Source organism: Carcharhinus amblyrhynchos, chromosome 20 (genome assembly GCF_965287045.1).
Source record: "Carcharhinus amblyrhynchos chromosome 20, sCarAmb.v2.hapA, whole genome shotgun sequence".
Lineage (NCBI taxonomy): Eukaryota > Metazoa > Chordata > Chondrichthyes > Carcharhiniformes > Carcharhinidae > Carcharhinus > Carcharhinus amblyrhynchos.
In genome coordinates this window covers 10,285,439-10,310,138 of record NC_137343.1, presented here as the reverse complement: position 1 = coordinate 10,310,138, position 24,700 = coordinate 10,285,439, and the positions used below count along the sequence as shown (strand labels likewise).

At 45.6% G+C, this 24,700-nt stretch overlaps 1 protein-coding gene across 1 annotated transcript in view; it reads left to right on the top strand.

Moving 5' to 3' along the window:
* The window catches only part of wscd2 (WSC domain containing 2), a 254,302-nt gene that overhangs the window by 129,714 nt on the left and 99,888 nt on the right, over positions 1-24,700 (top strand). Inside the window, exons 2-3 of the mRNA XM_080208075.1 lie at positions 11,765-11,879; positions 15,143-15,327. Of these exons, the coding sequence (XP_080064201.1) occupies positions 11,765-11,879; positions 15,143-15,327 (300 nt within the window). The remainder of the gene's footprint in view (positions 1-11,764; positions 11,880-15,142; positions 15,328-24,700) is intronic.

Genomic DNA, 24,700 nt, shown 5'->3' with positions numbered 1-24,700 from the left:
CAAATCCTAACCCCAGCTGGGGGAGCGATGGAGCTCTGCGGAGCCTTGTGTTAATTTAAAGAACAGTTTAAAATTAACCGTGGGGATTTTCTTCGCCAGCTCCCCAGCCGCGCGGTTTCACGATTGATGTAGAACCTGATGAAAGAAGACACGCTCGGGATATCTGCTGGCACTTGCTTGCCTGCTTGTCACTGCTTTGAAACCAGTGGCACCGACAGACCTTGGCACACACGCAGAGGACACGTCTTGTCCGCAGACGGCCCAGGTTGACGAGCGATGTTTTGTGACACGCACACCTGTGCCGGGCAAATGAAAGTGGTTGGCAAGTCTCACCGTGGCATTGTTGCTGAGGTGTGACATCCTCCCTCACCTCTGTACTTTACGCAGCCCGGCTGATATCTATCACCGCAAATCTGTCCCTGAGAGTTAACAAGGACAATTCTCCAGCCACGAGCGTTTCTCAGCTCTCCACTGGATTCTCCAGTCCCGCTGCCGTCAACGGGATTTTCCGTTGATGTCATCCCGTGCCACTGTGAAATCCGTCGGAGAGACCGGAAAATCCCACCAGGCTGGAAAACTCCCCCCCAGTGTTTCAAGTCCATATTCATACGGACTCAAAACTTTCACTGAGTTTCTCTCTCCACGGACGCTGCTGAGTTTGTCCAGCATTTTCTGTTTTTATTTAAAACTACTTCATTGACGGTGAATTCTTTTGGGTTGTCCCAAGGTTCAGAAAGGCGCTATACAAATGCAAACCTATCGTTTTTCCCAACTCCTTATTTACAAATAAGGGGACTGTTGATTCACTCACTCCGGCCCTGTTCTCATCATTGTCAATGCTGTGCCCATATGTAGAAGACGTTCTACATTTAGATAGCACCACAATGCTTCTCTATAGGTATTTACTTGAGCAGGAAGGCGAAATATTGTAGACTATTTTCCATAGCGCTGACATTGTCTGGAGAACAGCAGCACTCGGTGGGCGTTGTTTGATTTTGTGTGGCAGTGAGTCAATGAGTTGGCTGTTCATTTTATATCTCCCCTGCTACATACATACAAGACTCTCATTTACTTAATCAAAGTAATGCAATGTAAGACCTTTACTGTGAGGTTGACCGCAACCTGTTAATGACTGTAACATTCATAATCTATTCAAATGCTTCATAATGGAGATACCCGTGATTTTCCCCAATTAAATGTCATAACGTGTGATTGAACTGGGGTTGTCCCTGCATGGTCCACACCGCAATCATCGCACACTCAGCCATTTTTTTACAAGGGTGAGTTGCTGGCTCTGGGAGACGCAGGGCCTGTGAACCTGGCTGCAAAGTGACTGGGCACCATTTTTGAAGGGCATGACCCCTGGCATGCCCTCCCATGACCCCTGACAAGACCCCTCATGCTCCACCTCTGCTCAAAACCCCCCATTACCCGTGCCCCAACATCATAGCTACAACTCGGTCCCAACCCCCTTGGCACTGTCTCTGACATGCTAGCAGTGTCCAACTGGCACCGCCAGGGTGCCAGGTGGGTTCTCCCAGGTGGGCACTGCCAAGTGGGCATTGCCTAGCCTTATGCCTAGGGACTTCCATGCTCAGGCCTCCCCCGCCGTTTGACCATCATGCCTGATCTCTGCTATTGGAGATGAATAGTGATACTCGCGGGTCTCTCACTGTGCCCTAGGGTCTGAAGGTCCCAGGAGTGGGGGAATCTGGCATTGAAGGAGCGATGCATATTTAAGTGCTACTTGAAATATGCTATTTTGTTTCATGCCCATTTGCACCAGCTGAAAGGGACTGGGACGATTGCAAACTGTTTGGCACTAGGTACAGAACCGGTATTTAGATGCACAAGTTATTTTCCAGGATGTGATTTGCAGTAGGTGTGGTGAGGTCAGAGGTTCACTCTCATTGATTGCTTCTCACTGTTGCCCATCGCATATTCTCCACATGTGCACCTACATGAAGGTGTGTGTGTGTGTGTGTGTGTGTGTGTGTGTGTGTGTGTGTGTGTGTGTGTGTGTGTGTGTGTGTGTAAAATGGCTTTTGTTATGCGAAGGAGTTCACCCATCAGTCAACTCCCCTGTAAATAAATTGGGAATTTGCGCATAGGGAGACATTATTTATTTATTGTTGTCACGAGTAGGCTTACGTTAACAGTGCACTGAATTTACCGTGAAAATTCCCTAGTTGCCACACTCTGGCACCTGTTCAGGTACACTGAGGGAAAATTTAGCACTAAGCAGCATGTCTTACGGACTGTGGGAGGAAACCGAAGCACCCAGAAGAAACCCACACAGACACAGGGAGAACATGCAAACTCCACACAGACGGTGACCCAAGCCGAGAATCGAATCCATGACCCCCACACCGTGAGGTAGCAGTGCTAACCACTGTACCAGCATGCTGCCCACAAGGCCAATGCCCTCTAAGGTATTGCCTATCTGTTAATGAGAAGAAGACTAGGAAGGGCAGGATTGTTGAACTATCCAAATTCCTGTAGTGCACTACTATCACATTGCTGTTTGTGGGAGCTTGTGGCTACAGTCAACTGCTTTATCTCTGATATTGCAACAGCGAGCAAGCTACACAAAGCAAGTATTCTATTGACTGTCAGGCACTTTGGAACTTGCTGTAGAAATGTCTTTCATTTTCCTTTACAATTGTAAGTAAATCTGTTTTTGGGAGCCTCTGTGGAGACCTGGAACATGAGTAGACAATTGAACACCTTGGAAGGAATTTTATCGTCCTGCCTGCCACAGGAATTGTAGCAGGTGGGACAGGGATATGCAAAGGTCTATTGACCTCAGGCAGGATTTTCCGGTCTTGGAGCAAGTATGGCTGGGAATTCTGACCTCTTAAGTCACTTTTTGGCATTCAATTAAATCTTGGTTGATTTGTCAATGTCTTAGACAAAATTCTATCCTACCTACTTTGGTTCATTACCCTTAATGCCATTGCTTAACAAAAATCTCACTTTACCATTGTTGATTGTCCCCCAACATCAACATTTAATTTGGGGAAAGATTTCCAGATTTTCACTAACTGTTGTGCAATTCACTAAAGTTCCTTAGCACCTTTCAAAACCATGAACACTACCATCTAGAAGGACAGCAGATACCTGGGAACACCACCACCCGGAGGTTCCCCTCCAAGCCACTCACCATCCTGACTTGCAAACATATTGGTTGTTCCTTCGCAGTCACTGGGTCAAAATCCCAGAAGTCCCTCCCTCATGGCATTGTGGGTCAGGTGGCCTGCAGCCATTCAAGAAGGCAGCTCATCACCACCCTCTCGAGGGCAACTAGGGATGGGCAATAAACGCTGGCCTAGCCAGCGACGCCCATGTCCCATGAATAAACAATTTAACAATATAGTTCCTGGCATCACCCCTAATGAGGGGTGTTACCACCCCATCCTCTCCTCTCCCCTATCTTTGACTCCTCCATCAGAGGAAATAGTCTCTCTCTATCTCATCAATTCTAATAAACAGCTTAGAAACCCGTTTTACAATAATGACTGTTGTGTTCCCAGGCAACAGAGCTGCTGAACTCTGAGAACCGAAAATTAGTTTCTGACGCAAACAGTTGGATAATTGGATTTGGGCGTCCTTTCCCTGATTTGTCAATGCCTTAGACAGAAAGTCAATTCCCTGTTTTGAAACTGGGACCATGAGAACATAAGGAGTAGGGGAAGGAGTGGGCTATATGCCCACTCATGGTCATGGGTGATCTTCCAGCACAATTCCACCTTTCTGTGCAATCCCTGAATCCCTTAATTCCCCTCGTGTCCAAAAATCTATCGATCTCAGTCTTTGAGAACACTCTATATTAGTGAACTGTAAAGATTCACAATGCTCAGAGTGAAGAATGGCTGACCTCTTATCTTGAGACTATGACCCTTGTTTCTAGTCTTTCTTGCCAAGGGAAACAACCTCCCAACATCAACCCTGTCAAAACCCTTGGCATGGTGGCACAGTGGTTAGCACTGCTGCCTCACAGGGCCAGGGACCTAGGTTCAATTCCCAGCTTGGGTCACTGTCTCTATGGAGTTTGCACAGAATCTGCGTGGGTGTCCTCTGCGTGGTCTGGTTTTCTCCCACGGTTCAAAGATGCGCGGGTTAGGTTAATTGGCCATGGTAAATTGCCCCATAGTGTCAGGGGGATTAGCAGGTTAAATATAAGGGGTTACAGGATAGGGCCTGGGTGGAAATGTTGTCGGTACAGGCTCGATGGGCCAAATGGCCTCTTTTGTGCACGGTAGGGATTCTATGAATTGCACATATTTCAATAAGATTATCTCACAGTGTTCTTAGCTCCTGACAATATAGGCCCATTCTTCTCAATTTCTCCTCGTAGGGTAGCCCTGTCACCTCAGTCATCAACCTGGTGAACTTCTGAGCCACCCTGTCTATGGCAGTTATATCCCCCTCGAAGTAAGGACACCAAAATTCTACAGGTGGCTCATTGCGTTGGTTCCACATCATTCTTTCTTAGTGTCTCAAAGCTGTAGAACTCTTCACCTTCTTTCCAGCTACAAGCTCTGGGCCTTTGAAACCTAAGTTGACTAACCCAGTCAGTAGAACAGCTTTCTACACTTCATCTCCTTTGAGCGGGGATTTTCTGGCCATTCTCGCTGGAGGGACTTCCCGGTGCTGCCGAAGATGACCCCCAACCCGTTCCCCCCCCACCCCACCCCACTTCGGGTCCTGCAGAGGCGGGAGAATTGAGCCAAGCAAAATGCCACAGGCCTCGGTGGGGCCGGAAGATTCCACCAGCAGCCAATGGATGGAATGCAGAGAATTGGAGATCAATGGTTGTCTTCCCAGGTAAAATGTTGCAATGGGGCCAGAAAACCCTTCCCTTCATCTTTTCTACATTGCTGATCATAGAATTATAGAATCCCTGCAGTGCTGAAGGAGGACATTTGGCCCATCGTAGTGGCCTCTTACCCAGGCCCTATCCCCAAAATCCCACATATTTACCCCAATAATCCTCCCAACCTATATACCTTTGGACACTACGGGGCAATTTAGCATGGCCAATCCACCTAACCTGTGCAGTTTTGGTCTCCTTTTTTGAGGAAGGATATTCTTGCTCTCGAGGGACTGCAGCAAAGATTTACCAGGCTGAATCCAAGGATGGCGGGACTGATGTATGAGGAGGGATTGACTAAATTGGGATTATTTTCACTAGAGTTCAGATGAATGGGGGGATGGGGTGGTCTCGTAGAGACTTCTAAAATTCTAACAGGACTAGACCAGATAGATACAGAAAGGGTGTTCTCGATGGTGGGAGAGTCCAGAACCAGGGGTCACAGTCTGAAGATATAGGGTAGACCATTTAGGACGGAGACGGGGAGACATTTCTTCACCAAAGAGTGGTGACCCTGTGGAATTCATTATCACAGGAAGTAGTTGATGCCAAAACATTGAATGTCTTCAAGAGGCAGCTAGATATAGCACTTGTGGCAAATGCGATCAAAGGTTATGGAAAAAGCAGGATTAGACTATTGAGTTGGATGATCAGCCATGATCATGATGAATGGCGGTGGATCAGGCTTGAAGGGACAAATGGACTCCTCCTACTCCTATCTTCGATGTTTCTATGTCTCTAACCTACACATCTTTCGGACTGTGGGAGGAAACCGGCGCACCCGGAGAAAACCCATGCAGACATGGGGAGAACATGTAGGCTCCACGGACACAGTGACCCAGGGCCATAATTGAACCCGGGTCCCTGGCGGTGTGAGGCAGCAGTGCTAACCACTGTGCCTTGAAATTTCATCCAAGCTTCCCAATAACTAAAAAAAAAATAAAATTGTAGGTAATCCTATCAACAAGTCTGAAGGGCAAATTTATCAGGTAATTTTCCTAATTTGCCTGAAAATCTCACACAAGTTTGATGTTTAATTAACGAATAAACTGCCCTCGTGCCTTGACCCATTCAATTTCTAAATAGCTTGTCTCTGCAGTGGTTTCACATAAATAGGTCAATATGTGTTGCTTGGATATTTACTGTAATCCCTGTGTGGTTCTGTTTTGGAAGAATTCCAATTTAGTATTCATTGAAGGAATCCCTGGGATATGCTGGGATTCAATGATCCTCAATTTTATCATCCATTAGGGCTTTGTTTGTGGGGTCCCTCCAGATCACTGGGACTAATTCAGTCTGAGAACAATTGCAGCTAACGGTGTAATCCTTACTAAGTCATTGATTTTCTGTCTCCTTCTACTTTTGTTGCCCTTTGAACGTTTCAGATTCAGTGGATTATCTCTAATCAAGCTGTGAGACATGCTGTGGGGAAAAGGTTAGCAAGACACAGCTTGAGGGATGCTTCTCCCGAGCGCATGCACGGAGAGGTGGTAGCTCTATTGGGATTTCCTGCAACACTGTCACCTCTGGTTGGTCGGTACTGCTAAACCCTATAAGGACATTGCGGAGACTGAGACAGTTGACAGACAGTTTTGTGTTCCCTATTTTCTTCCCCCATCATTGAGTCATCAGGCTGGTTTCCATGTAGGGAGAGGGAAGTGCGACCTGCAAAAATTCCTGATGTAACAGATCCACCCATCTCCTTTAAAAAGGAGATGTGTGGATCTGCCATTATGGGTGGATCCCCGCCATTATTATTATGCTGGGAAGGTGGTGATGGGCTACAGCCAAGAGGGGAAGGTTGGAGGTGATAATAAAAGACAGCAGCTACCAAGGAATGGCCGCATATGTTTCTGGGACATCAGCCCAATATTAATGATGAACGTCAGGCCCCCAAACCATCCGTCATCCTCTATCCTCCTTCAGCCGATGGCCTAGTGGTATTATTGCTAGACCTTTAATTCAGAAACTCGGTGTATGTTCTGGGGACCCGGGTTCTAATCCCGCCACGGCAGATGGTGGAATTTGAATTCAATAAAAGATACCTGGAATTAAGAATCTACAGATGACCACAAGACCATTGTCGATTGTCGGAAAAACCCATCACTAATGTCCTTTAGGGAAGGAAATCTGCTCTCCTTACTGGTCTGGTCTGTGTGTGAATCCAGAGCCACAGCAATGTGATCGACTCTCAGCTGCCCTTAGTTTGAAGGGCAAATAGGAATAGACAATACCAACTTACCAACCAGTGATGATGTGCCAACCAGTGATGCCCAGGCCCCAAGAATAAACAAAAATAACTCTAACCCCCCCTCCATTTTTAAAAAATTCATTTATGGGATGTGGGTATCCCTGGCTGGACCAGCATTCATTACCAATTCCTAATTCCCAACAAAAGGAATGCAGCTAAGTGTCAACCACATTGCTGTGGCTCTGGAATCACATGTAGTTATGAGCCACCTGATGAAGGGACAGGCTGTCCCGAAAGCTTGTGGCTTTTGCTACAAATAAACCTGTTTGGACTTTAAACTGGTGTTGTGGGATTTCTATGTGTAACATGTAGGCCAGACCAGGTAAGGACAACGGATTTCCTTCCCTAAAGGGCATTAGTGAACCAAATGGGTTTTTATGATGATGGTATCATGGTCATGTTTCACCATGTTGAAAGAAGTCAATATTTGAATACAAATAAAACTCAAATCTTAAAGGATTCATCTTTTTTGTTTAGGGCATTGCATTCTACAAAATGGTTTTACATTGTTTGGATAATCTTACCATTCAGGAACAACAAAGGGATTCAACAGGCTGAGAATTTGACAAATGATCAGATCAGATAATCAAAAAATTGGTCAGACTTTTTCCTGACATTCCCTCTGTAGTGAACAAGATGGTGTTTATGTGAGCTACAGGTTCTGTCCTCTTCACGGCCTAGCTGAAACAAGACTGGGAAAACCTCAGCAGGATTGGAGACCCCAGTATTCTGGTCAAATGAGGATTCAAAGGTTAATTCTGCAATCCCAAACTCAGAGAGATTTTTGGGGTGGGACAGAGAGAGGACTTGTCCCATTTTCTTCATGTTCTGCCACTTTTCTTTTGGCTCACGTCCAACCCTTGTTGCTCGCTTTGATGCCTTTATCTTGTGGCTTGTTGTCTTCTTGCCTCCTGGACCTTTCTCTTCTTATGTATTATATATTATTATCCAAATTAGTTTTTCCTTGTGTGGGTTGGAGAATAATTGCTGCTGCATTGCCCTAATTTTATCTCTCATCTTTGCTCCCTCTGGATCTGGCTCCAACAAGAGGTGCAGGTTTACTGAATTTACCCCTTTTGGGATGTATTATGGGAGAATATTGAGTACAAAACATGCCCCAGGTTGACATGACCGTATATCATTTACATTCCCAGCCTAGGCCTTCAACTAGATTGCTCAATGAAACAGCTGTCTGGTCACACTTAACCAACAACAACTTGTGTTTCAACATAAAAACATAGAAACATGAAAACGAGAAGCAGGAGTAAGCCATTTGGCCCTTCGAGTCTGCCCCGCCATTCATTTTGATCGTAGCTGATCATCGAATTCAACATCCCGATCCCCCATCCCCCCAATACTCATTGATCCCTTTAACTCCAAGAGCTATAACTAATTTCTTCCTGAAATTACACAACGTTTTGGCCTCAATTACTTTCTGTGATGGTGAATTTCACACATTCACCTCTCTTTGGGTGAAGACATTTCTCCTCACCGCAGTGTAAAGGGTTTACTCCTTATCCTCAAACTATGCTCCCTAGTTCTGGACTCCTCCATCAGGAACATTCTTTCTGAATCCATCCTAATCCTGTCTAATCCTGTTTGAATTTTATACATTTCTAAGAGATCCCCTCTCACTCTCCTAAACTCCAGTGAATATAATCCTAAACAACTTAATCTCTCCTCATATGACAGACCCGCCATGCCAGGAATCAGCCTGGTAAACCTTTTGGAAACATCTAGTGAAGTGCCTTTAATCTAGTGAAGTGCGTGTAAGGTGCATCATCGAATTTTATCACCACACCATATCAGAACAAGTGACAAGTTGATCAAAGAGCATTTTAAAAGAGGAAAGAGAGATAGAAGGGGTTAGGAAAGGAATTCGGAACTTAGGGCCTTGGCATGGCCATCAATGGTGGAGCGATTGACATTGCGTTCATTTCTTTATTTAATCCTGGCATGGCGGCACAATGGTTGGCACTGCTGCCCCACAGTGCCAGGCACCTGGGTTTGATTCTCAGTTTTGGGTCACTGCCTTTGCAGCATTTGCACATTCTCCCCGTATCTGCATGGGTTTCCTCCGGGTGCTCTGGTTTCCTCCCAGAGTCCAAAGGTGTGCGGGTTAGGTGGATTGACCTTGCTAAATTGCCCCTTCGCGTCAGTAGAATTAGCTAAGATAAATGCATGGGGTTATAGGGATAGGGCCGGGGTGGGATTGTGGTTGGTGCAGACTCGATGGGCTGAATGGCCTCCTGTAGGGATTCTGTGGTTCCATGATTTACGTGCAATAGATTCTCCATGCAAAAATTATTTCTGCAGCTGTGTGTGGAATTTGTGTTTGCAATGCTCCCCTACACGGTATCCCTCCCGCATTCCACGGAGACAATAGTGTCTCCAAGCCAGGCTCAATCCTGCGAGGGGATCTCAATAGTTTGGACCTCAGGCTCCAGCTTTGATTCCACAACTCTCATGCAGGCCACTTGTGTAAAGCTGTGACTTCCGGCAGTCATTCTCCTCAACTCTGTTTTGTTGTTATTTTTCAACACGTTCTGTCTCTGGCTCCACTGTGCTACTCGCATCGTAACTTCATTCCACTCGAGGGTCAGGGGAGAGAAAGCTGTAGCGCTGCTTGTTTTCACTTTCACACACAAAGAGGATCGACTCTCAGGGTCGCTGGGGAGGACGCGAGGGGAAAGGCGATTATTTTTCTGTAAACGTTCTGTTGAATTACTCTCACTTCTGTTTTCTTTGCCCTTTCTTTCCGCTCTTGGGAAAGCCCCAACCATCATGTGCCATCATATGCCTCAGCCAAGTGGCCGTGTAGAAGGGATGAGCCTGAGCAGTGAGTGTTGACAGCTTTGTTCACATTCTCGAATGTTTGCTTTCCAGCGAAGCTTTCCCTGCCTTTGCTCAGAGAGCACAGAGTGCGAACTATGAATTCCCTGATCCCCATCCAAACAGAAATTAGTTAGCTCACTACTCACCATGGATTTAAGGATGCCAACACTTGTTGGGTATTTTCCCGGAGATTTAATCATGTATTTTTTAACAGTTTATTTATTAGTCTGACAAGTAGGCTTACGTTAACACCGCAATGAAGTTACTGTGGAAAATCTCCTAGCCATCGCCCTCCAGCACCTGTTGGGGTACACTGAGAGAGTATTTAGCACGGCTAATGCACCTAACCAGCACGTCTTTCAGACTGTGGGAGGAAACCGGAGCATTGGGAGGAAACCTACATTGATATGGGGGGAACGTGCAGACTCTGCATAGACAGTGACCCAAGTCAAGAATTGAACCCGGCTCCCTGGCGCTGTGAGGCAACAATGCCAACCATTGTGCCACCGTGCTGCCCATAGAACCTCCCAACCGTCTTCCTCCACCAGTCTCTTGCCATTGGCCATGTGGCACGCCCATCCACATTGTACCACCCCACCCCAATTGGAAAACAAACGGGGTCTTGGCCACCTGATTGGTAGCGACCATTTTTTTCACTCACCCCCGATATTTTAATGAACGATCCATGAAAATGGTCAAAGGAACCGAAAGAAAAAGCATTGTTGCAACGCCCCACTTTCACTCTCAGCCGTGTCCTGGAGGTGAATCTTGTTGGAAATACCAGGAAAATCCAGAAGCATTCTTGGGCCCAGCAAGGGTTCAGCCTGGAAATGCCCTGCTCTTTAAAAGAAAATACTTCAATGATCGCTTTGAGATCCCTTCGCCTTCATCGGTCGGGGCACTGAGTATAAAAGTTGGCAGCTCATGCTGCAGCTGTATAGAGCCTTAGCTAGGCCTCATTGGGAACACTGTGTACAATTCTGGTCGCCACACCACCAGAAGGATGCTTTGGAGAGGATACAGAAAAGATTTACCAGGATATTGTCTGATATGGAGGACATTGTCTTTGAGGAGAGGTTGGAGAAACTTAGTTTTTCTCACTGGAGATTGAGGGGTGGACTGATAGAGGTTTACAAGATTATGAGTGGCATGGACAGAGTGGGTAGTCAGATGGTTTTTTTATAGGGTAGAAAAGTTAAGCATTAGGGGTCATAGGTTTAAGGTGCATGGGGAAAAGTTTGGAGGAGATGTGAAAGGCAAGTTTCTCACAGAGGGTAGTGAATATCTGGAATACGCTGTCCGGGGAGATGGTGGGAGCAGCTATGATAGCAGCATTTAAGACGCAACTCGACCAATACATGAATAGGGATGGGAATGGAAGGATATGCACTCTGTGATTACATATGGTTTTAGTTTAGGCAAGCATCATGATTGGTGCAGGCTTGGAGGGCCAAAGGGCCTGTTTCTGTGCTGTAATATCCTTTGTTCTTTGAACAGTTTGAAGCATTCTGAGTGAGAACACATGTCCTCACCTTTCCCCCTCCCAGTATTTCAGCAACGGAAAACCCTCACAATTTTCACATCCATCACCTCCGCTGTTAGATAATTAAAATGTTGGTGTGTACCGTGGCCTGTATCTGAAGCACTGCCAGCTTGTTGTACCTGACACATTGAAAAACAAGAAGCAGTTTTATTGGAAAGTGGCTGCAATAACTTTTCGCCCCAGGCCCTATCTTATGAATTTCTACGCCGTGGTATTTGATCTATTATTGTTTTAGCGTGTGCCTTTTCTTTCCTCTCTCCAGCAAAATATATTGGCTGTTATCTTGACAACACTAAGCGGAGAACCTTGCGGGGAATGGCATTCTTTGACTACAGAAAGATGACAGTATTCCGTTGCCAGGACAACTGTGCTGAAAGGTAGGGTTACCGAGATCAACCCTGTGATTTTACTTTATTTAATGATCTCCCCAATTAGAACTGGTAATAAGGATATCCTTCAGTTAACATTCCCAGAATTGTGACTGCAATTTGCACGTATTGCCAAGTCTTTAGGGTTGATTGAGAGAAGATGTTTTCTCTGTTGGGTGACTGGAGAACAGTGGAGTTGGGTGGGGTGGGCCGGGGGGTTGGGGGTGGGTGTGGGTGGGAGGGTACGTGCGTGTATGGTGTGGGAGAACCTTAAACTTAACGCCAAGCGATCCAAGGAGCAAACGTTCGGATTAACACTACCTCACATATAGGTAGTGGAAATCTAGAACTCTCTGCACGCAAGGCTAGGGATAGTGTGGACAAAGAGTAGCTGTTCCCCTCAGTTGAAGAGTCATTAACAAGGTGCCACAAGTTCAAGGTGAGGGTTGGAGGTTTAGGGGAGATTTGAGGAAAAACCTTTTTACCCAGAGGGTGGTGATGGTCCGGAGTGCGCTGCCGGCGAGGGTGATGGAGGTGGGATGCCTCCCATCTTTTAAAAAGTACCTGGATGAGCACTTGGCACATCATAATATTCAAGGCTAAGGGCTGATAACTGGAATTAAGTGAGAGGTCAGGTGGTTCACACGTGCTGGAGCAGGGCCAATGGACCGAAGGGCCTCTTCTGCACTGTATGGTGGCATGGTACCACAGTGGTTGGCACTCACAGCACCTGCGACCTGGGCTCACTTTCAGCCTTGGGTGACTGCCTGTGTGGAGTTTGCACACCTTCCCTGTATCTCCATGGGTTTCCTCCGCATGCTCCAGTTTCTTTCCACAGTCCAAAGATTTGCAGGTTAGGTTGACTGGCCATGCTAAATTGTCTCTTAGTGTTAGAGGGACTAGCTAGGGTAAATTCGTGGGGTTGTGGGGATAGGGCCTGGGTGAGATGTGGTTGGTTCAGGCTCGATGGGCCGAATGGCCTCCTTCTGCACTGGAAGTTTCTATGATTCTATTACTCAACGGAAAAGGAATTGAGAATGGGAATCAGTTGAAAATTTCAAAAACTGAGGGTCCCTGGATTTTTGAGAAGTGAGGCTATTAATGGTTGTGAAAATAAGATGGGTAAATGGAGCGGAGAGTACAGTTGTCCCCATTTAGTGCCATTGGATAAGCGAATGAAGGATTTGGGAGACAAGTTAGGCAAATGAGATTGGAACCATTTTCTCAACTTGAGAGTAACTGCTATCACAGACTGGTTGGGCCAAATGGCTGTACCCATATTGTAACTGTAATGTATTTCCATGTATTCTTATCTAAGTAATGCATAAACTCTCTCGAAGAGTTTGGTATTATGTCCATTGACCATCCTCATAGACCGCATACAGCCCAATGGCCCAAGTTTGAGTGCTGTTTAGGCAGGACTTGATGGGCTGAATGACTTTCCTTGTGCCCTAAGTAGCTCTTACACTGAGAAAATACTGATCCAACATGGCTTGAAGGGTGACATGGGGTGTACTCTCAGTGAATTTTAAATGGATTTTCAAGCACAACCTCCTCGGCATAGTTTCTCTTCAGAATATAGTGATTCAGGATTCTTTTATAGAATCCCTACAGAGCAGAATGAGGTCATTCGGCCCATCAAATCTGCACGAACCACAATCCCACCAAGGCCCTATTCCTGTAACCCCCACATATTTATCCTACTAATTCCCTGACACTAGGGTTAATTTAGCATGGCCAATAAACCTAATCCCCATATCTTTGGACTGTGGGAGGAAACTGGAGCACCCAGAGGAAACCCACATGGACACGGGGAGAACATGCAAACTCCACACAAACAGTGATCAAGGCCAGAATTGAACCAGATCCTTGGCGCTTGTGAAGCAGCAGTGCTAACCACTGTGCCACCATGCTACTCATCCCCATTGACCTCTTAGCAATAAGATGCATGGGCTGAGTTTCCATCCCAAATATTGGGCTTGTGAACGGCACAGTTATTCACGGATCCAGCTCGAAGATTTTGCTTCTGTATTTGGATGGATGGTGGTATTCCTCAACTGAGAACGCCTCCCAAATCATATTATGAATGTGCATGTTGACTAGCAGACCTGTATTAACTTTCTGTAGTTCCCCTACTCAGCAAGATGCAAAGTTGAGAGCATGGAACCGGTTGCTTCTTAATACTGTTGTGTAAATCCAGTGATGGGTTGGTGTTGCAGTCCATTAACTTTCTATCAGGCTGTGATAATTGTTGTATATATAGTATACAGAGCTAGATTGACAGCCCAGTACCACCATGCAGTGGTTGCCAGTAACAATGCGCACCAGATCTACTTCCAAGTTTTTAACGTCCCACAAATGGACAATTTCCAAGACTTTTCTTGGATGGCAAAGAAATGTCCAAAAATTGGGATCACCATGGATACTGTGATCTGCCAACTTGTGCTGGTGAGATGACTGCGGGCAGTTGACGGCTTTTGCCAGCAACCAATTTAATTTAGCAGTGACTGCCAGCTTTAACCAGAAGGCCCACTGTGGTGCAAGAAATATACATTTAGGATCTCACCCATCTCCAGTGACTCCACACACAGATGACCTCTTTAAGGAGCCCTATTCTCTCCCTAGTTATCCTTTTGCACTTATATACTTGTAGAATTTCTTTAGAATCTCCTTTTGCTCACCTGCCAAGTGAGGTGAACACAAAAGGACAGAATATCCATAGCATCCCTGTTCTCACCTATTCCTCTCCCTCCCGGAACCAGGATAGGATCCCTCTTGTCCTCAGTTTCCATCTCACCAGCCTTTGCATTCAAAGGAACCTCCTCCATTAAATTTACACAACTCTATTTCGCCCTTCACACCATGTTGGATCATAAAAAGAGTGATTTTGGGCACTAAGGATGCCTTTAGCCCATTAGATCCTGCCAGAACTGCTATCCAGAGCTTTATAAGGCTTGCTGTAACTTCCATGTATTTATGTAGCCCAAGATCCCATGTGCTTTGCTAATTAAAAATTGTGACTCTATTTACCCTGTGTCAACATGCAAGAGCAGCATTTGTACAATGTTGTTGGAAGTATTGACTTTCTAGAGTGACTGGATTATCATGAAAGGTGAAGTCACTGTCTTTTATTTCTCCTGTTACTAGACCAGCATAGCAGCTGTGGCTCGTGGGGACAAAGCGTGCGCCTTCCCATCGGCAAACTGTGAGCACAATTCCCAGTCCAGGATATCTTGTAGATATAACCATCTCTCTCATACTTGCCTCCCCAGAGGTTATCAGTATGCAGGCCTGGAGTTCGGAGCGGAGTGTTACTGTGGACACAAGATACAGGCTCGGAATACCAGCGACGCCGAGTGCAACATGGAGTGCAAGGGTGAGAAGAGCAACATGTGCGGAGGTCCCAACCGCCTGTCCGTCTACCACTTGGAACTGACCCGTGAATCCGCCAGACGCTGTAAGCACAATAATGACCAACTAGCAGGGGAGTGAGGACAGTGTGGTTAGAACCAGAATCCCTCGCTGCTTCTCTTTTCCTCGCTCGCCAATAATCATAGAATCCATAGACTCCCCACAATGCAGAAAGAGACCATCTGGCCCATCGAGCTTGCTTTAAGTATCTCTGACAAAGTATCAGAGGCTCTCTCCTCCACCCTATCCCAAAAACCTCGCGCATTTAACATGGCCAATTCCCCCTAACCTATACATTTTGGAACACTAAGGGGCAATCTGGCATGGCCAATCTACCTAACCAACACATCATTGGACAGTAAGAGACCATTTACCATGGCCAATCCACCTAACCAATACATCCTTGGACACAAAAGGGCAATTTAGCATGGCCAATCTATCTAACCTGCACATCATTGGACACCAAGGGCCAATTTAGCATGGCCAATCCACCTAACCTGCACAACTTTGGACACTAAGGTCCAATTTAGCATGGCCAATCCATCTAACCTGCACATCTTTGGACATTAAGGTCCAATTTACCATGGCCAATCCACCTAACCTGCACAACTTTGGAGCGTGGGAAGAAATTGGAGACTCCGGAGGAAATCCATGCAAATACGGGGAGAGTGACCACACTCTACACAGTCATCCAAGGCTGAAATCAAGTTGTGAGGGAGCAGTGCTAACCACTGTGCCACACTGCCGCCCACTGGGAAACTGGCGCTTACATCTTAATGTAAGGTTTTATATATAGAAACATGACAAATCTCAATTAAAATGAAGGTGATCGGGTCATTCTGCTCTCAGTGCAGTAAGTGACTGAGATTGTTTTTCTGATGTAATTTATGTAACTGTTCTCCATTTACTGTATTTTACTGGGAAAATAATCCTGCTTTTATCGGGAGACTTTGCTGTTGATTTGGTCTTGAGCTCTGTCTGCTGTGGCTCAAAGGTTGTGTTTGAATAAACCCAATTGACCCTCTTTTCTCTAGTTCCCACTATAAATCCCTCCACACTTCCAATTCATTAGCCGAAGCAGTGGTAGCAATATGGGAGATCAATATTAGTAGAGAATGGTGCTGGGAAAATTGATGGGAATGAAGGAAAATAAATCCCCAGGACCTGATAATCTACATCCCAGAGTACTGAAGGAAGTGGCTGTAGAAGTAATGGTGGTCATCTTCCAGGATTCCATAGACTCTGGAACAATTTCTACAGATTGGAGGGTAGCTAATGTCATTCAAAAAGGGAGGTAGAGAGAAAATGGGGAATTATAGATCAGTAGGCTTAGCATTGGTAGTGAAAAAAATTCTCGAATCCACTATCAAGGACCTTATAGTGGAGCATTTAGAAAACAGTGGCAGGATCAGACAGAGTAGCATGGATTCATGAAGGGGAAATCATGCTTGATCACTTTGTTGGAATTCTTTGAAGATGTAACTACTAGAGTTGACAAGGGGGAACCAGTGGATGTGATATATTTAGATTTTCAGGAAGTGCTTGACAAAGTCCCGCATGAGAGATTATCGTGCAAGATTAAAGCGCATAGGATTAGGGGAAGTGTATGGTGATGGAAAGGAAACTGGTTGGCAAAGAGGAAACAAAGAGTAGGATTTAATGGGTGCTTTTCAAATTGGCAGGCAGTAACTAGTAGGTTGCCACAGGGATCTGTGCTGGGACCCCAGTTATTCACAATATATAGCAATGAGGGAACTAAATGTAATATCCATAAGTTTGCAAATGATACCAAGTTGGGTGGGAGGGTGGACATTAATGAGGATGCAGAGATCCTTCAGCACAATCTGGACAGGCTGGGTGAGTGGGCAAATCAATGACAGATGCAGTATAATTTGGATAAATATGAGGTTATTTAGTTTGGGAGCAAAACCAAGAAGGCAGATTACTTCCTGAATGGCTGTATATTGGGAGAGGGGAGTGTGCAGTGAGTCCTGGGTGCCCTTGTGCACCAGTTGTTGCAGGTACAGCAGGTGGTAAAGAAGGCAAATGGCCTGTTGGCCTTCATTGTGAGAGGTTTCGAGTACAGGAACAGGGATGTGTTGTTACAATTGTGCAGGCCTTGTACACAATACCTAGAGTATTGTGAGCAGTTTGGTCTCCTTTTCTGAGGAAGGATGTTCTTGATCTCGAGGGGACGCAGGAGAGATTGGTTAGGATTGTTTTCGCTGGAGTTCCTACAAATGAGGGGGGTATCTCATTGAGACTGACAAAATTCTAACAGGCCTAGACAGGATAGATGCAGGAAGGATGTTCCCAATGGTGGGGGAGTCCAGGACCAAGGCGGGGCGAGGGGGTCACAGTCTGAGGATTTGGGGTAGACCATTTAGGACGGAGGTGAGGAGACATTTCTTCACCCAAAGAATGGTGAGCCTGTGGAATTCATTACCACAGGAAGTAGTTGATGCCAAAACATTGAATATATTCAAGAGGCAGTTGGATATAGCATTTGGAGTGAATGGGATCAAAGGTATGGGGAAAGCAGGATTAGGCTATTGATTTGGATGATCAGCCATGATCATAATGAATGACGGAGCAGGCTCAAAGGGCCAAATGGCCTCTCCCAGCTCCTATCTTCTTTGTTTCTATGTAATTGGATAGATTTTTCAAGAAGCCAGCACAGGCACAATGGTCTGAATGGTCCCTTTCTATGTTGTACCATTCAAGCAGAAGCACAACAGATTAAGCTTTAATGAAGAGTTTTGTACTTGAGCTGTATTTGATCCAGAACATACCTGATATCTGTTCTAACCCTGATATTATATATCAAACTCAACCCAAGCATCAGAGAATTAAGTTAAGAGCAACCAAATGCCAAAAGGACACTAGTTCTTAATTTCTCTCAAAACACTCGGAGAGTCGAGTATTCCTGTCAGTGTGAATTGTTTAACCCCTGGGAATCTCTGGTGCCAGCAGTGAGGATAAGTCAGTGGCAGGGATGGGAAGGTGGCACAGTGGTTAGCACTGCTGCCTCACAGCAACAGGGACCCGGGTTCGATTCCGGCCTTGGGTGACGGTGCGGAGTTTGCACATTCTCCCTGTGTCTGCATGGGTTTCCTCCGGGTGCTCCGGTTTCCTCCCACAGTCCAAAGATGTGCAGGTTAGGTGGACTGGCCATGCTAAATTGCCCCTTAGTATCCCAAGATATGCAGGTCAAGGGGAATTAGTGGAGTAAATGGGTTTATGGGAATAGGGCCCAGCTGGGTAAGATGTGCTGTCGGAGAGTTGGTGCCTCCTCCTGCACTGTAGGGGTTCTGTGATCAGACGGATTGATAAAAGAGCTTGCTGTTAGAAAGAAAGAAGGAGTGAGGGGTTAGGGAGTTACCCAGTCAGGCAATGGCAGAGTGCGTTTTGATGAACAGTTAAAATTTACATTTACTCAGTAAAGCATCCCAAACTGGAGTGTTTGGTTATCAAACAGAATTTAACCTTTGGAGACAGAAGCCAGTTTCAAAAGAGGAAGAGTATTTTCAAAATTGCAAGAGGTGTGGTGAGGGAGTTCCAGTGCTTCGGGTCTAGGCAGCTGAGGGCAGGGACCCGTTGGAGAAGGAATTAAAACCGAGGGTGTGTAAGAGACCCCAGTGGGAAGACCACGCAGACCTTTTGGAGCCGTCAAAGAGGGTTCTTAGAGTTGGACGAGGCTACAGTGAAAGTGAGGGTGAGGCCATCTGAACTATGGGATGAGAATTTTGAATTTGAGACACTGTCAGGGAGGGAGGCAGTGCCCTGATGGAGAGTCATCCGGACTTGAACACTGGTCGGAATTCTCCAGTCTCGTATACCCTGCTACGGCAGCCAGCGAGAATTTGACGCTCAATTTGGGGCTGCACTCATCCAGACAAGTGGAGAATATTCAATCACAATCCTGACTTAAACCTTGTATAGAGTGGACAGATGGTGGGCTTGGGGAACCAGTAAGTGAGTTACTCACTTACTGCAGAAATCCTAGCCTCAGATATGCTCTTGAAGCCACAGTACTTATATGGTTAGTACAGCTTATTTTCCAGTAGTAGTAAACCATCAGGGATGTTGACAGTGACAGATTCACGATGGTAATACTGAATGTCATTGAATGTCAAGGGGAGAGGGTTAGATTCTTTCTTATTTGAGATTGTAAGGAGTCTCACAACACCAGTCCAACAGGTTTATTTAGAATTACGAGCTTTCAGCGACCTCACCTGATGAAGGAGCAGCGCTCCGGAAGCTCGTAATTCCAAATAAACCTGTAGGACTTTAACCTGATGTTGTGAGACATTCGACAGTGAGACTTCTTACTATGCCCACCCCAGTCCAACGCCGGCATCTCCACACCTTGTTTGCGATTGTAATTGCCTGGTTTTTGTGTTGCGTAAATGTCACTTGCCATGTATCAGCCCAAGCCTGAATGTTGTCCAGGCTTTGTTGCATTTGGTCATGGATTGCTAAAGAATAGCAAATGGTGCAGAGCATTGTGCAATTATCAGTGAACATCCCCATTTCTGACTTTATGGTGGAGAGAAGGTCATTGATGAAGCAGGTAGAAGTGACACAAGGTTTGGGGTTTCACTTCAGCATCTCCCTCTAATGCCCAGCTTGATACATCAGTAACAGCAACTTGCATTTATATAATGTCTTTAGAATGATAAAGCATACAAAGCACTTCGCAAGAGCATTACCAACCAGGTCCTGATACTGTGGTCAGAATTTTACCACCCTATCCACCATGGGAATTGGAGCAGTGAGGGGTGTACGATGGAAAAGTCCATTAAATTAGATTTGATTTGATTTGATTTTGATTTATTATTGTCACATGTATTATCATACAGTGAAAAGTACTGTTTTTTTTTGCATACTATGCAGATAAAGCGCACCATTCATAGAGAAGGAAACGAGAGAGTGCGGAATGTAGTTACAGTCATAGCTAGGGTGTAGAGAAAGATCAACTTAATGCAAGGTAAGTCCATTCAAAAGTCTGACAGCAGCAGGGAAGAAGCTGTTCTTGAGTCAATTGGTACGTGACCTCAGACTTTTGTATCTTTTTCCCAAAGCAAGAAGGTGGAAGAGAGAATGTCGGGGGTGCGTAGGATCTTTAATTATGCTGGCTGCCTTCCCGAGGCAGTGGGAAGTGTAGACAGAGTCAATGGATGGGAGGCTAGTTTGTGTGATTGATTGGGTACATTCACGGCCTTTTTGTAAATCCTTGCGGTCTTGCAGGATTTTACAGTTTTGGGACGAGCGAGACTGTAAAATCCCACCCTGTGTCACATTAGGTGTTACTGTGATGATAGAAGTTATTGTTTTTATTATTTTTTGGAATAAGGTGGCTTTCTGAAAAGGCAACTGTGTATGAGCCCATGCTTCATTAAACTGGGGCAAGGTTAATAGAGACAGTTTGTCTGTGAGACCTGAGAGATAAATGGGTAATATGCTAGATACATGCATTGTAAGGGGAGGCTATGGTGAAGTTGGATTTATCAATAAATAGCTTGGGTTTAAAATTTGCATCAGGAGATAGGTAGGGATTTGGCTTTTCATCTGTTAAGTTTGAAAGTGAAGTTTAGAAGTGATAAGGGACTATTACAACTTACAAAATGTTTCATAAGTAAACAGGAAAAGTTATTGAATTTTACTGACCCGAGAGTGGAGGCAAAGGAAAATATTATTTTTATATTTTGTAACATTTGAGCTAAATGGAGTTAGATAATCTGAGATGAAAGGGGACAGGCTATTTAAGGAAAGGTGTTGAGTTGAGTTCAGATGGTTGTGTGGGGGAGGTGTCCTGAGACCAGCTCTATGCTGGGAAATGTTGCGAAACTTGAAGGAGCCATCCAGGTAAAGTTATTGGCTGGAATTTTCCCATCCCGCTGCAGCCATCAGAGATTTGACTTGGCGCCAAATTCTCCAACTTTGCGGCGGTGGGAGCGTGGTGTGGACAGCTGGTAAGATTGTGTCAATAGCTTCAGAAGGAAGCTTCTTTCTGAACCATCTTGTATTTCCACAGCGGAGTGGAAAGGTTTGAGAAGTCGTGTGGTATACTTCTGCTAAAGGTTTTTTTTGGGTAACATTTTTGGATTTCTATAGTTTAAAATCCCTAAGGGAGCAGTTGTCAAGAAGGCTGTACATGTGTGTTGTGTCCAAGTGTGTTCTTTGGGGGGATGTTTTGTAATGCTGTGTAACTTTAATTCTATGTGCTTTTTTCTTCTTCTTGTTAACAAATATCTTAATTTTAGAATCCATCGGTATCACTGAGCTCTATGCTTCTAGGTGCAGTAGCTTCCTCCTTGCTTTCAAAATACAAAATCATCATAATCAGTGAGGCAGGTTTGCCTCTGGGATCTGACTTGTTCAGGAAATAACAACTGCTGTGGCTGTAGCAATTATTGAGACAGGTAACCTAAGGTTTAGTGCACGGGGACACAGCGGTTAGCATTGTTGCCTCACAGAGCTGGGTTCGATTCCTAGCTTGGGTCACTGTCAGTGCATTCTCCTCGTGTCTGCATGGGTTTCCTCCGGGTGCTCCAGTTACTTCCCACAGATGTGTACTCGAACAGGCGCCAAAGTGTAGCGACTAGGGGGTTTTCATAGTAACTTCTTTGCAGTGTTAACGTAAGCTTACTCGTGACACTAATAAATAAACTTTAAGCAAGGAGGTTGGTTTTAGGGAGCATCTTATTGTGAGGAGATGGAGAAACTGGGAAGTTTAAGAGGGAGTTCCGGAGCTTCAAGCCTAGGCAGCTGAAGCACAGCTGCCATTGGTGACATGACTGAAATTGGGGGATGCTTAAGAGGCCAGAGTTAGAGGATGATGGAAAGCTTGGAGGGGGGCAGGAAGTTATGAGGATAGGGAGGGATAAGACCATAGGCAGGTTTTAATGGGATTGCACGTTTATTCTTTCAATTGCAAGCAGTTTTCCATCCTGGTCAGCCCATCACCTGATACCCTAACACCCTGACATATCCCTTTCGAGCTGAGATATTTGCTAAAAGTTCCAAGAGTTCTATTGCAAAATAGCTCACTCCCACTTTCCTAGCATTGGTATTGAAATGCCCTTGTGTAAAATCCCGACTGTCACTGTGTTGTTGGTAACAGTCTTCCATATCCAATTTCTATTTTGCATTTTTTGAAAGTCTGCAAAATGTGGTAAGGAACTTTGCCTGGAGGCAGGAGACAGTTATCAAAAAAAAATGCATGCATAATTAAGTAGCAATAATTACAGCTGCATTCCTAATGATAATCTTATGCTCCTCGGTAATTATTTTTAATTACTTTTACCTTCGTTAATGAATTATCATTTAGTTCAAAATCCCCCTCAGTGTTATCCGTCTGATATTATGGCTTGTTTTATTTGGTTTAATATAGGCAGATAGTCAGCCGTCTTATGGCTTTCCAGTCCGTTGTTTATTTTTCATGTGCGGAGTAATATTAGCAGGAGAGACGGAGACAGAAGGATGTTCCAGTTAATTGTAGACAAGGATTTAACAACTGGAATGAGTTCAGATGTAATATTCAGTTGGAGTCTCTGACTAATACTACACGCCATCCAGGAGAAGTGGGTCTCGCTAAATGTTTTGCCTTAACCCAATTCCGTTCCCTTCTCCAGTTTCTAAATTAAACCAGACAGTTTGCAATTTTAATGCTCTGTTGGATCCTGTGTTGCATGTGACCCCATCCATTCTCTTTGTCACATCTGGATGCAATGTATTCAATGTTCTCCCAGCTGGCCTCTGAAGCACTCCTCTACATAAACTCCAACTTGCCCGAAGCTGTTCCAAGTGGTGTCCGCCCCACACAACACAACTCGCCTTACTCGAAGGATGTGCAGGTTAGGTTGACTGGCCATGCTAAGTTGCTGCTTAATGTCAGGGGTTATGTGGGGTTACAGGGATAGGGCCTGGGTGGGATTGTTGTTGGTGCAGGCTCGATGGGCCAAATGGCCTCCTTCTGCACTGTAGGGATTCTCTGACAGTAATGTCCACTACTCGACACAATGGTTAACGCTGCTGCCTCACAGCACCAGGGACCTGGGTTCCATTCCGGCCTCAGGTGACTGTCTGTGTGGAGTTCTCTCTGTGTCTGCATGGGTTGCCTTCAGGTGCTCCAGTTTCCTCCCACAGTCCAAAGATGTGCAGGTTAGGTCGATTGGGCCATGCTAAATTTCCCCTTAGTGTCAGGGAGACTAGCAGCATAAATGCATGGATAGGGCCTGGATGCAGACTTGATGGGCCAAATGGCCTCCTTCTGCACTGTAGGGAATTCTATGATTCTATCCAAGTCAAAGTCAAAATAAGCAAAATACTGTGAACACTGGGCTCCTGATAAGATTTCTTCATGTTCCACGCCCTGCAAGGACTCCATCCTATTCTCCCAGTTTCTCCACCATTGTCACATCTATTCTGATGATACCATCTTCAAAAATGGTGCTTCTGACATGTCTGCCTTTTTCCTCAACTGAGGCTTCCCCCCACTCTGTGATTAAAGGGCACTCAACCTGGTTAGACCTCTCTCCCACTGCCCTCACTTCCCACCCCACCACCCTCTGCATTCAAAGGATCATCCTCTGAAGCCATTTCCGTCAAGTGCAGCATGATGCACCTTCCCCTCACCCCACCTGTCAGCATTCTTCTCTCAGAGGGTGGTGAATCTCTGGAATTCTCTGCCATTGAAGTGGTGGAGGCTACCCCGTTGAATATGTTTAAGTCACGGGTAGATAGATTTCTGATTGATAAAGGAATTAAGGGTTATGGGGAGCAGGCGGGTAAGTGGAACTGATCCATTTCAGATCAGCCATGATCTTATTGAATGGCGGGGCAGGCTCGAGGGGCTAGATGGCCTACTCCTGCTCCTATTTCTTATGTTCTTATGTTCATTCTACGGGGCCCACTCCCTCCCTGACACCCTGGTCCACTCCTCCATCACTTCCAATTACCCATCCCTTTCCATGGCACCTTCACTTGCAAAAGGCAGACAAATGCAACACTGGCCATTTGCCCCCCCACCTCGTCACCATTCAAATCCCCAAAACTTCCTTTCAGGTTAAGCTATGTTTGGCTTGCACTCTCTTCAATTTGGTCTATTGCATTCACCATTCCCAATGCAGCCTCCTCTACAATGGGGAGACTGAATGCTGACTGGGTGACTGCTTTGCCGAACACCTTTGCTCAGCCTGGAAGCATAACCCCAACCTTCGTGTTATGGTAGGAAGAATGGTAGGAAGGACTATTACTTACGTGGCGAAAAACTGCAGCAGGCGACGGTGCAGAGGGACCTCGGGGTCCTTGTGCATGAGTCGCAAAAACCCAGCTTGCAGGTGCAGCAGGTGGTCAGGAAGGCGAATGGGATGCTGGCCTTCATAGCGAAGGGGATTGAATATAAAAGTAGGGAG